The sequence below is a fragment of the Protopterus annectens genome, chromosome 7.part0 (assembly GCF_019279795.1).
Source record: "Protopterus annectens isolate FY-2018-M chromosome 7.part0, PAN1.0, whole genome shotgun sequence".
NCBI lineage: Eukaryota > Metazoa > Chordata > Ceratodontiformes > Protopteridae > Protopterus > Protopterus annectens.
In genome coordinates, this window is record NC_056739.1 from 451,782,847 (window position 1) to 451,797,318 (window position 14,472).

Here is a 14,472-nt window from a genome sequence, read left to right on the forward strand (position 1 = left end):
TCACAGTACCACCACTGCCCTGTTATCATTCACAGATTGTATTAGCAAAAACCGTAACAAAAGTATATTCTTTCCTCTGCAGTATTCCTTGATTTATCAAAAGCTTTTGACATGGTTAATCACCAACTCCTCCTACATATAATGAAATCTCTCTCACTTATTCCCTTAGCCATTAATTGGTTCAAATCTTACCTTGAAAACAGACAGCAGGCAGTACTCTGGCACAACAATCTTTCTAATCTCCTTCCCATCTCCCTTGGTGTCCCTCAGGGCTCCATATTAGGTCTGTTGCTATTTTCCATTTACATTAATGATCTTCAGTTAGCAATTCCACATACTACATGCATTCAATATGCGGATGACTCTACTATCATCTGCTCAGCTACTTCTCAAACTGAATTACAAACCCTTACCCAGATAGCATTTAATACTGTTGAACAATGGTTCACACACCATTGCCTCCTCCTAAACCCCAAAAAAACTAAAATGTACAGAATTTGAATCTATATTCTGACTCACTTTTAAGTTGATTTAAGCACATAACAAGTGTATTTTCATTTACTACTATCTTGAAGTGAACAGCTTGATTATTACCTTTATTGCTTGACCAATTGTTCTATTAGGGGCGTTGTTTAATTAATAAGTATATTTAATTGAAGTGCATTTGAACGAAGCTTTCAGTACTCTGAAGATGCCCATATTTTTGACGGGTGAAAGCGCTTAGTACGTGTGTGTCTTGCTCCGTTTATTTATTTATTTTTTTTCTGATTGTGGATCATTTATTTCAATAAACTTAGTCCTGCGTGGCAACTGTATAGCCTTCTTTTGATTTACTAGTTGCTGTTTTTTCTTCGTTTTTGGTCCAAATTGTTTTGAAGGCTTTTCAGTGTCTTGGCTGGACTAGTTTTATTAGTAATGGAGCAACTTTTACAACAGCATTTGGAGATTACACAACGCCTCATTTCTATTTTGCAAGAACAAGGAACTAGATTACCTAATGGTATGAATGTTTCACTTTCGGAAACACAGGAACAACTTTTTACATTGCATTCCACACCGGGTGCTAGTCCCAACCCTCCGTCGGCTAGCAATGGTTCGGCGGGTTCCATTGGAGGAGGAACGAATACTGGAAACACAGGAAATACCAGGCTTGGCATTCCACCTTCGAATGCCGCTATGAACACTAGGGACAGTTGTAAGGGAAATTCTGCACACAAACGTTGTACGGACATCAAGGATTTATTACTAGCACCTAGTTTTTCAACGGTAATCAAAACTAATAACAAAGACATGGAGAATCTAATTAAACAATTATCGGAATTTGAAAAGGTACTCAAATCTTTTAAATCTTTGCAGATGGACAATGTTTTTCTTGAAAGATCGTTGGAATTGGAACAAGTGCCAAAGGGGTTACGTTTATTTAAATTACCTTTTGGTTTTGAACAAGATACTGAACTTTTTGATGATTTGTTGAAACTGTTTGACAGAACAGGTATGGACTTAATGAGACTGATTATACATAACAACAACATAAAACTTGGTAAATTAAATGTAATATTAACCAATTTAGATAAAAGTACACGCAATGATCTGCTATTTGAATTTAATAAACATCGTTTAGATAATATAATTAATGATATGGATAGGTTTATTAATAAGGGGTTAGAAATTTAAGAATAAAAAACTTTTAAGGGACAGTAACGACTATGCTAATAAAAAGGCATATACGCACTTTAAAGAATTTAAATATAGTAAGCGTTTAATAGAGTCTCAAATTGACACTTTCGACCCCCTAGAGAGACATAATAATACAGAAGGATATAATACAGAAGGGTACAACAGACATAATCACAATACAAGAAATATGCATGCAAAGACATATAATGATGATGACAGGGTTTTTTTTAGAGGAACCAGTTTTGAGGCGGTCGGAACGGCTACGCGACCGTTATCAAGGTCAGCAACGCCTGCAGAACCTGTACAAAAATGCACCAGCATACAGGATGAATTCACACTATTAAATGAAAGTCATTATTGTTGTGGTTTGCTTACACCATTTTTAGATAATAAGACCAATGAGCTAACTGAAGTAGTATGTGATAGGGATTATTTTAATGTTACTGAATTTTGTGATGGTACGATTATTGATTTCAGCACTGTTCACACCACTGATGGTGACAGTATTAGTGCTCAACAAAGAGATTGCTGTAGATGGTGGGTTCACAGTATACAATTTTACGGATACTGATTTCTGTTCTAATTATGTTACACTTTTTAAAAAAGGTTTTACATATGTTCCTAATTTTAAACACGACATAGGAAAATTTTTAATTAATTTGAAGCTGTATACGAGACTATTGAATTTAAATATGTTTTTTGCCAACATCAATAATAGAATTGAACCCGATTCTAGCAGTTTTAGATTAAAATGAGCAAGTACTTTCATACCCCCGCAGAACCCTATGATCCATTTATTTGAAATGTTATGTGAAGCACAAATTCGAAGAGTTCTTAAAAAATCAACTTTAATGGATGACAGTTTAACAACAGCTGAAAGATTTTGTTTAAAAGAGTTGACAACTACTGATAAATACAGAGTTATGAAACCAGACAAGGGTGGTGGTGTGGTGGTGATGTCTAAGATAGATTATTTAAATAAAATGACTAACATGTTAAGTGATTGTGAAACTTACGAAAAGGTGTTGAAATATGAAATGTGTAGGGCCTACACTAAGGTGTATTGGCAACTTTATGAATTTTTATTGGATGGTATGATTGACAAGGATGAATATGAATACTTAATGGTTGAGTTTCCCATCTCCCCATCCATTTTTGGTATTCCCAAAATTCATAAAAATACTAACAATCCACCTTTTAGGCCTATTGTCTCAGCTAAAGGCTCAAAAATGGAAGCTGTGGCTCGTTTTATAGACTTTAATTGTAAGGACACCTTAATACAGTTACCACACATCCTTAAAGATTCCTGGCACTGCCTTGATGTTATTAGAGAACATGCAGCTGTTATAAACCAGGACACCATTATGGTTACGATAGATATCGTTAATTTATTTTCAGTTATACCACATCGATTGGGGCTAGAAATGTTTGAAGCTAGTTTGTCCAATTTTAGTGATATGCATACAATCAAACGCAAATTAATGACTGAGTTAATGGAAATGGTCTTAGAAAATAATTACATTTTAATGGATGGTGAATATTTCAGACAACGTACAGATGTAGCTATGGGTGCCAGATGTGCACCCATATATGCCAATTTAGTGCTAGCTGAATGGGAGACTCAATGCATTTTTACTTCCAGGTTTTGGCCTAATATAGTACTTTATTGCAGGTACCTGGATGATATACTCATTTTCTGGAAAGGTAACAGAGGAAATATCAGATTTTATATTATTTCTTGAAACTACATCTACCTTTCTGACTTTTACAAATAAAGTATATGACAATGATTATGAGTATTTAGATATCTCATTTCATATAAATGAGGATGGCATAGAATCAAATATATTTAGGAAGAAAACTTATTCAAATTCTTTCCTACACTATGGTAGTTGCCACCCTCATTTTCAAAAAAGGAACCTGGTTAAAGGACAGATGGTCAGGTTATCCCGTATTATAAGTGACGACACAAAATGTTCCATTGAAATAGACAAACTTATGGATATGTTTATGGACAGAGGTTACCCTCAGAAATTACTCAATAAAGTGAGGAATGAGATACTGGTTAAAAGGAACCTTTTATACAAACCCCCAATCATTAAATTTGGACAAGAAAATGCCTCATCGAAAACAACTAATATTAAAATTACGAACAAAAAGGATGCATTCATATTACCCTAGAATGAAGCCTCTTTTTCAATAGTTAATATACTACACGAGACATGGGCTAGTGTGTTTAACAAGGTGGAGTTTATTAATATTTTAGGTAACCATCCTAAGATCACTTACAGCAGAGGCAAGAATCTAAAAGAATATTTGGAGAGTAACAATAATAATCAGTTGTACAAAATGTCCAAAATGAGTAAATGCGGTCTCTGTAGGATTTGCAAATACGTGAATGATGGCCCTTATGCAGTGGTACAGAATTATGGCATATCTATCAAATATCCAGGTTACTGTAATTGTAACACAAAAATGGTGGTATATCTGGCTACTTGCATATCTTGTCCTGCATATTATATAGGAAAAACTATTAGGAAGCTTAGAGATCGTATTATGGAGCACAACAGAGATATAAAAAACAAAAAAATGATGAACTCTTTATGTACACATAGCCTTAAATGTAAAGATTTTAAGATATTTTTATTTTTTGTTATTGATAGGATTCCTTATAACATTAACAAGGGGAGGGGATGATAGGAATTTACTTGAAGCTAAAGAGTGCTTATGGCAGTTGAGACTTAATGCCAGTAATGCACCAGGCATTAATGAACATATTTCAATTTCAAGTATTTTGAAATACAAGTCATACTGTATTTAATGTAATTTTAAACATTTCCTTTTATATAAATGATTATCATTTCTATACAGAATATATATATTTCATTGTTTATTTATTATATTGCATATTCATTATTTAATTTTTTATAGTATTTTTAACAATGTATTATATTTATGATATATTTATGATTACTCTTCATTTACTTTGATTATGTAAATGATGTTACTTATCGATTTTATTTATTGATTTTAACTAATAGAGGATTTTATTTTAAAAGTTTATTATTCTGTACAGAATTTGAATCTACATTCTGACTCACTTTTAAGTTGATTTAAGCACATAACAAGTGTATTTTCATATACTACTATCTTGAAGTGAACAGCTTGATTATTACCTTTATTGCTTGACCAATTGTTCTATTAGGGGCGTTGTTTAATTAATAAGTATATTTAATTGAAGTGCATTTGAACGAAGCTTTCAGTACTCTGAAGATGCCCATATTTTTGACGGGTGAAAGCGCTTAGTACGTGTGTGTCTTGCTCCATTTATTTTTTTTCTGATTGTGGATAATTTATTTCAATAAACTTAGTCCTGCGTGGCAACTGTATAGCCTTCTTTTGATTTACTAAAATGCTAATCTTCTCACCAACCCGTAAGTCCACACCCACACATTTCACACTCACATCTAACAATGGTACTCTTATTTCTCCCGACCCAACTACTAAACGCCTAGGAATAACAATTGACAATAACCTCAACTTTGACATGCATAATAACAATACTATAAAAACAGTCAACAAGAAACTTGGATCCCTCTATAGAATCAAACCCTTTCTTACACCAGTAGCTAGGGCTGCTATAGCTAGAACTGGCTTAATCTCTACTCTACTCTATGCCTCACCCAGTTATACAAATCTTTCTTAAAACAACCTCAACAAACTAGCAGTATCCTGTAACAATATTGCCAGATTTGCTACTGCCTCTCCTTTCAGAACTCATCACTGCCTTAATCTAAAACAACTTGGCTGGCTAGAGTTTCTACACCATCTACAATTTCTCCAGCTTACTATAGCCCACAAAACCCTCTTATCAACCCTCAAATACTCCAACACTCTCAAGTCTCTTCACCCCCTACAGTAATCATCCAACAAACTTCTTTTTAACACTTGCAGATCCAACAACTCAGCACGTGATACCCTGTTCTCTAATACTGTTGGAAAGCTATGGAATTTACTACCTACTGATCTCACTTCTCTGTCTTCTCTTACACTATTTAAAAAGAAACTCAAATTATATCTCATACACACTGGTTATGTTCCTGTACTAATCCAGACTAATTTTCCTATGTCTCATTAATAACAACCATTCATCTTTATGTATGTATACCTCCTTACGGTCCTTGCGAAGTGCAGTTGTAGTTCGTATTATTATAAGAATGTTTATCTATTGCTAGTATTGAAGTTAGTATTGTTATAAGAATGTTTATCTATTGCTATTGCAAAAAAAAAAAAAAGTTTTTCTTTTTTGTTTTATTTCCTAACTGCTACTACTTTCTATATTTCACTTTGTATGTATCTTTACTGTACTTCTTTTTACATTGTATTTTTGCATATGTCTTGGAGCTTTTCTCCCCGGGCCTCTACTGAAAATGGACATATATCCAGTTAGACTAGCTCGGTCAACAAATGTAAAATAAATAAATAAATAAAATAAACAAAGTCCAGGTTTAGAATTTTTCTTGGAAGTGTTTGTATAGACATTTTCATACCCCAAGCAAACTTCAAATAATTTTTTCCTCAGGTAGATAGCAAATGTTGGAGGTGTGATGAGGAAGAAAGAGGTAGCTGGGACATTTATTTTAGGGGTGTAATGAGTTGACAGATTCTAAAACTTCCCTACAAAGTAATCTATCAGAAATATTGGATGAGCAAATGGGTATAACTCAGGAAATGATTCTTTTGAGCTGAGACAAAGTATCTGGATTGCCTAGACATAGTAAGGTTTTGTTAAGTTTAATTCTGTTGGCTGCCAAAAAATAATTACTGGAAAATGGAAATCAAAGCCTAAACCAATTGTTTACGTGTTGAATACTGTAAAAGATAAAATAACTTGAAGAGAGATCTTTAGAAAAAAACAGGAGGAGTGAATTACATAGAAATAAATGGAAATTGTGAGAACAGTGTATGCAGAATACAATACAGTTATTTACGAAAAAGCAATGGAAAAACATTTGTATGGCTCCCACATATGCAACAAAGTCCAGAAGGTTTAGGATTTTTACTTAGAAGTGTTTGAATATATAATAAAATGAAACCCAGAACTGCCACCTCAACTCTTGAACCCCTTTCCACTCTATACCCAGTCCTTTTGTGCAACTGTCACCAAAATTCCTCACCTGTGATACCGAGAGCCAGCACTTTAACCTGCAGAGTAACTAAAAATTGAGGGTCTCTTACCTTTATTACTTGTTATGCAACACCACATAAATATCACTTAACAAAATGTTAATAAATTGATGTCCAAGAGTGAGAATTTACAGTTCTCTTAGAACATGTTTGTTTTATGAAGTCCATCCTGTGATGACTTGTCAACCTTCCAAATCACTGTATGGTATACCATACCACAATATACAGTACATTTTTCAAACCATTCCTAACACAGTGATGACGTTGTGGCATTTAGATTTCCTGTTCTTCTACATCTTCATTTTCTGATTCATCTGTCTTTTGACCAACATTCCTTTCTTGCAGTATTTTCAAGGTTTCTCACTAAGAGAATTCAGAGCATGAATACCCTGACCTGTACTGATCACCTATAAGTTCTTTGCATTTATTCTACAGGTTGCTGAGAGGGGACCTTTGCCTGGCTTACAGGGCTTTCTCAGACCCAGGATAATGGATCTGTTGCAGATGCACAAAATAAACATCAACAGAAACAGTAGAATTAGTGATCTGAACTTCACTAGTGACATTAACAGAATGTGCTGGAGAGGCAGGTATGTATTCCAAAGGTCCCCACAATGTGGAGAAGTCTCCCCATCCATGTAAAACAAAGTTCATCCCCGACCCTATTCAAACAAAACCTTGACAAATGGATGGTAAATTGTAAATTTGCCACTGGTCTGGTCCCTCTGTCCCTTATGGACAGAGATCATCAGTAAGAAAAGCATTATCCTACCCCCCCTTTACAAATCCTTAATTACGTCCCTACTACATGCCCACCTGACCCCCAGTATAGACTCCCATGATACTCCAGACCCAAATAGTTTTGGAGGTGTGGCTATGTTTGCAAGGACCCTGGTGGTTGTTAGGTTCATATGCTGTTGGTAGGCTATGATAATGCATGGCCCTTGTGTAAACAGTCTACTTTTATTTTTAAAGAGGAAAAGACCTGTCCCTTTTGCTGTCATCTACAGAACTTGTGCTCCCAGACTCCTCCGTAAAGGAAGAAGATCAATACTTCCTTCATTCCTCTGAGTAACTTGTTTATATTTTGTAGTTTTTTCTGTGTTTTGTTCTGGTTCTAAAATTGTTTTTAGTACCCATCAGAAAGATTGTCATAACTGCGAAGTATTGCAACTTTAGTTTTAAAGTTTGCACTTTTCAGGTCTGCAAAAACTGACAAGAAATAGTTTCTTTTTTGCCTTGCCTGTATTGAGTATTTTGCCTCGTCTGTATTAAATAATCATTTTCCATGAAAACTGTTGTTGCCACTCATTGGTCTTTAGGCTTTTATGCCACTTTTTTGATAACATTTTTTTTCCTTCAGCTGATAGAGGTGTTGCTTTACTTCTGTACATCGGGACTGTTTCCATATTAAAACTGGCTGCATATACCCTGTGGGCTGTGTTTGTCAGAAAATCTCTCTCTCCAGTCTCTGCAGTAATATGAAGCTGCATAAGTTTGGTAACTATCTTGTACACTCCGTTTTCTCCAATATGGCACAAAACTGAAGATTATCTCTCCTTCCTCTGTCTTCTAATTCAGTAAGCTTCAGACAGACTTCTTCCTGATTGGCTTGCCATTCTTCCCTTCAGCTCTTTTTCAGATTTTTGCATCTTTACCATTTCATCAGACTGTGTGTTTAGTGTCTTCTTAAGTAGGTCTAACCATTATGTATTTGTATATTCTTCTGGAGATCTACTCATTTTGAATAGCTCTGAGTGCATTTGAGCTGTTTTTTCCTCCAGCTTGCCAGAAGCCATAATGCACAAGTGGACTTCTGTCCTGGCACAATGATCCTGTGCTTCTGTTTTATTGTTGTTGTTATTATTATTATTATTACTTATGTGTCCTCACATGTTTCTTGGGAAGCATTCACTGCACTGACTTAAATTTATCTACCAAAAAATCAAATTTCAAGCTGGATACTGGCTTTTTAGTAGCTCCAGTGCAAGGAGAGCTGAATTGTTGCATGCTAATTGGTTAGCCACCATACCCGGATGTCTCTGGGTCTCTTGGAGCTTTGAGAAAAATTATTAACCACTGAGCCACAGTACTGCCCGTGTTTGAATATACAAACTGGGCAGTTCAGAAGAAAATCAGAAGGTACTGTTTCATTAGGAAGAGTGATGATGGGAGCTTGTCAATAGCCTTTCTAAAAAGTTAGAAACACAGTAGTTCAGTGAATGAATTCAAGAATGCATTGGACCACAGTAAATACTGTTGTAATGAGAACATTAGGAGTGGAGAAGATATAAACTTTTGAAGTATGAAGGGCCTATGGGTTACTGTACAAATATTGGGCTTGTGTGAGTGAGTCAAGTAGTTCTTATTCACCATTATGCTCTATATTTTTATTTAGTTCACATTCTTTTTTTTTGCTTTTATACATTATTAAAATTAGTTGCACTTTGTTGCAGTTTTGAATTAGTTTGTCCCATTAGTTTATATAGATTGGTTTACTTGTTTATACAGTGCAATGAAAAAGTATTTGCCCCCTTCCTGATTTCTTATTTCTTTGCATGTCTGTCACAATTAAATGTCTCAGATCAGCAAACGAATTTAAATATTAGACAAAGATAAGTAACCCAAAAAGTGGTGCAATGGTGCAAAAAGAAAAAAACAAAAAAAGCACCACCAGGGTTTCCGGACTCCACACAGTTTTATTGACACAAATAGTTAAGCGCTTTCATCAATCCAGTTGACTTTTTTGGAGAAATGGGAAGAAACAACAGCACTGGCAGTCTACAAATTAAACATGTCTTGATTGTCAAATAAAGTAGCTGAAACTAAAAGGAAGAGTTTTTGGTCAAGATTTTCCTTTGTCACTCTTATCACAAACATCTGTAATATTCAGTGTTTCCAATAATTCCAAATCACTAAGGCTTCCACTTTATACCTCACCACCTTATTCAGCAGGTGGTGCTGTTGTGTTTCCTGCTAGAGGCATGTCTGAGAACATAGTGGCTTCTTTTTACAGGCCTTTACCTGTCAGTAATGAGAAACGTATGCCTGTTTTTGCTTTACAAACTGAAATAATGATTGTGGATATTGTACTTCTGTCTTTTCACAGTACTGAGGTATTTTGTTTGTGTCTTTTGGCTTTTCCCGGTTAGGGGTCGCCACAGCGGAACTCCAGTCCACTAATGATTGGTAGTTGATTTTTACGTGCCGAGTTACCAGCCCTGACGCACAACCTTCAATGAAGGTACGCCCATTCACGCATGTCTCCACGCAGAAGATGCTCTAACTGAGAATTGAACCGGACAGCATCTTACTGTGAGGCGACAATGCTACCGCAGCACCACCACCGCAGGTGTTCACAGTACTGAGGTATAAAGTGTTTAATTTGCAGACTGACAGTGCTGTTGTTTCCTCCCTACAACTGGTCCTCCCATTTGTCCTGCTTTTTTTGCTTTTCGTTTATTTACTGGTGATGTAACATTCGGGTATTATGCTGTTAGTGCTTCCAACAGGCTGCTTTTTCAGGGCAAGGCTGAGGCTTTAGTGAACTGCCAAAGTCAGCATGCTGTGGTGTAGCACTTCTCCAAAAAACAGTCAACTGGATTGATGAAAGCGCTTAACTATTTGTGTCAATAAAATTGTGTGGATTCCAAAAACCCTGGTAGTGCATTTTTTGGTTTATTAGACAAAGATAACCCAAGTAAACATAAAGTGCAGTTTTTAAGTGATGATTTTATTTATTAAGGAAAAAACTATCCAAACCTACATGGTCCTATGTAAAAAAAGTAATTGCCCCCTAAACCTACTAACTGGTTGTGCCACCCTTAGCAGCAACAACTTCAAGCATTTGCGATAACACGCAATGAGTCTTTCACATTGCTGTTGAGGAATTTTGGCCCACTCTTCTTTGCAGAATTGTTTTAATTCAGCCATATTGGAGGGTTTCCGAGCATGAACAGCCTTTTTAAGGTCATGCCACAGCATCTCAGTTGGATTCAAGTCTGGACTTTGACTAGGCCACTCCAAAACCTTAATTTTGTTTTTTTAAGCCATTCAGAGGTGGACTTGCTGGTGTGTTTTGGATCATTCTCCTGCTGCAGAACCCAAGTGCACTTCAGTTTGAGGTCACGAGCTGACGGCCGGACATTCCTTCAGGATTTTTTGGTAGAGAGCAGAATTCATGGTTCCATCAATCTCACAGCAAGTCATCCAGGTCCAGAAGCAGCAAAGCAGCCCCAGACCATCACACTGCCGCCAACATGTTTGACTGTTGGCATGATGTTCTTTTTCTAAAATGCTGTGTTACTTTTATGCCAGATGTAACAGAACACGCACCTCCTAAAAAGTTCAACTTTTGTTTCGTCAGTTCACAGAATATTTTCCTAAAAGTTTTGGGGATCATCAAGATGTTTTTTGGCATAAATGAGATGAGCCTTTATGTTCTTTTTGGTCAGCAGTGTTTTTCGCCTTGGAACTCTGCCATGCATGCCATTTTTGCACAGTCTCTTTCTTATGGTTGCGTCATGAACACTGACCTTAACTGAGGCAAGTGAGGCCTGCAGTTCTCGATGTTGTTCTGGGTTCTTTTGTGACCTCTTGGATAAGTCGTTGCTGTGCTCTTGGAGTAATTTTTGTAGGCTGGCCACTCCTGGGAAGGTTCACCACTGTTCCATGTTTTCTCCCTTTATGGATAATGGCTCTCACCTTGGTTTGCTGGAGTCCCAAAGCTTTAGAAATGGCTTTGTAACCTTTTCAAGACTGATAGATGTCAGTTACTTTGTTTCTCATCTCTTCCGGAATTTCTTTAGATCACAGCATGATGTCTTCCTTTTTGAAATCTTTTGGCCTACTTCACTTTTTGTCTGACAGGTTCTGTTTGTGATTACTTGATTCAACAGGTCTTTCAGTAATCAGGCCTGGTTGTGGCTAGTGAAATTGAACTCTGTGTTCCCAAAAATGTGATTAACCACAGTTACTTCATAATTTAACAAGGGGGCAATTACTTTTTCACATAGGATCTTGTAGGTTTGGATAGTTTTTTTTCCTTAATAAATAAAATCATCACTTAAAAACTAAACTGCATTTTGTGTTTACTTGGGTTATCTTTGTCTAATATTTAAATTTGTTTGCTGATCTGAGACATTTAAGCGTGACAAACATGCAAAGAAATAAGAAATCAGGAAGGGGGCAAATACTATTTCATTGCACTGTATATATTTTTACATAGTGCATCTTTTTGCCCCGAAAAAATATAAAACTAACATTTCTTGCCAAACATTTTAAGTCCGTAGATTTATTTGAGTGCTTTTATTTTAACCTTGGTCCCATTCCATTTTCAGCAGCCAGTCAGCACATTGGTGGTGTATTACTGCCTCAGTTGGAGCCAAACACACTGAACTGGGAAGTGTTACCTTATAAATATATCTGATTGTGCCTGGGCATAGGTTCCATCATGACAATGTAATATTTCCTTCCACTGACTCTCTTTAAGTCAGGAACAAGACCAAAAATCAGGATGTGCCATGGCTGTAGCAGTTGTTGAACTGAGTGGAAAGTGAGGTAAAGTTAGATCAGCAGTGATTGGCGTACTGTGCTAATCAAGTCATTGGGACCTTACCTGTTGAAAAGTGCTACGTGTAATGCAAGACTTTAATGGAATTGCTTAACTTTCCAAGTATTTGTAGCTTCATCATGAGGATATTTAGTGGAGTGTTAACACAAGTGCTTCTGCTCATGTTAATGCTGTCAGTTGCAGATGCAGAAACTAGAAAAATAAATGGAAGATGATAAACAGTTTGTGGTTTAGAACTCAATATAACTTTGTCCTACACTAATAGTCTTCCTTTTTGTTGTAGACGGTTATTTTAATGAAGATGCCAAGTTTAACCTGTGTTACTGTGAGTCGTGCCATAAATTACGGGGTGATGAGGCATATTACAAGCGTGGAGACCCACCACGGGATTATGCTGTCCCCTTTGGCTGGTGCAGGTTTGCTCTCAGGTATGCAGTATTGTTGATTATTCACTGATTTACACATTACAACTTCTACTTCTTGAAATAAATCCTTCATTTTGAGACCTTAACTCTGAACCTTTGCTACAAAGGTCTGCTATAAGCTGATGACATACATTGCCTTGAAATTGAACAAAGAAATGAGAGCATCAGTAATGAAAATAAAAAAAAAAATTATCAGCTCCAGTAACGATGAAAGCATCTGTCTTCATAAGACTTCCTCAGATCTTTCTGTAGCTCCTAGTTTTACAAATCCAGGAGTACTGGCTCCCATCTTTAGGCTGTCAATCAGCACATACTTTGGTTTGCAAATGAAAGTTTTAAAATTTGAAAAATATTGTAAATCATTTCATTCAATCTTTTATCAGACTTGTCACCCTGTATAGGGCCGAATTCTTTGAAATGAGGTTGAATGACCAGTATCATACCTCTCAACTCTACATATTTTCACGGAATGTGCAGATTTTTGCCTCATTTTTTGGTCTATTTTTCATAAACTTGTGGTTTTCTGTCAAATCATTGAGGTCAGAAAATAATGACAGACATTTGAGTTTCAGGTTTCGCACCCTTCAGAAAATTCATGCTAGTACAAAACCTGTTGATTTGATGTCAGTCTTCATTTAATACTTGACTGTGGGTTCGGTTCTGTATCTTGGAACCGACTCTGCCGTTATTCCAGCTCTTGCCCTCCAAAACTCTCAAGCTAAGCTTTACCCATAATGCTCCTCACAGGATTACCCCAGACCTCACTTGCCACTTTCAGTGCCAGATATATCTATCAAAACAGCTCTTGAGAAACCTATTTCTATTTTGTTGTAAGTTAAATTTCTCTTTTAATCACTTATTTAATTACTTCTTTAATTACTTCTTTCTCCTTTTATTATACCCAGCTCCTCCTTTCTTGCTTTTGTTCCATGACACAAGTGGTGTATTTTCTTGTACATACCATCGTTGGTATTTTTTTTTCTTCTGTCTTACCGTTAAGGGTAATTCTTTGTACCATCTTTAGTACTTTTCTTTTTCTTCCTTTCCTTCTTTACCATTGGATAATCTTTTGTACCATTGTTGGTACGACTTTCCTGTAAAAAAAAAAAAAAAAAAAACACTAAACTTTAGTCTATAACTTCTTAATCTTCTTTCCGCCTTCCCATCTTGTTTGTGTGTTGCTGGAAATGGCTGAGAAAAACAAGGGGACTTCTGGCTTCAAAAGTTACCAGAAGTGTAAGTGTAAGCTACCTCATTCAGACAGACACTCCTTGTGTGTGTATTGCTTGGGCCTGGTGCACCTTCAGGAAGACTGTGCCATATGTCATGGCTTCAGTCACTGGACCCTTGTTAAGTAAAAAAACCCAAGCTTATTCTAAAAGGTCTTATTAAAACTGCTTTTGACGAGGCCGTATCTGGTTTGCCAAAGTCAAAAACGGACATTAGCTCTCCTCCTCCTTCATCTTCTTCCTCATCTAAACATTCAAAGAACAGGAGCAGCTTGGTGCTGACAGTATCTTTGGCACCATTATCTAAGTTGCCTAAGGTTTCCCCGGTTCCAGCAGTTTCATCAGAACCGATTGGTGGAAAGACTTCGCCTTCGGTGCAGTC

The 14,472-nt window shown here is 36.3% G+C and overlaps 1 protein-coding gene across 1 annotated transcript in view; it reads left to right on the forward strand.

The window, feature by feature from the left end:
- NEURL4 (neuralized E3 ubiquitin protein ligase 4) overlaps window positions 1-14,472 on the forward strand; it is a 1,403,612-nt gene that overhangs the window by 1,238,875 nt on the left and 150,265 nt on the right. Inside the window, exon 26 of the mRNA XM_044076219.1 lies at window positions 12,720-12,864. Coding sequence (XP_043932154.1) covers window positions 12,720-12,864 — 145 coding nt within the window. The remainder of the gene's footprint in view (window positions 1-12,719; window positions 12,865-14,472) is intronic.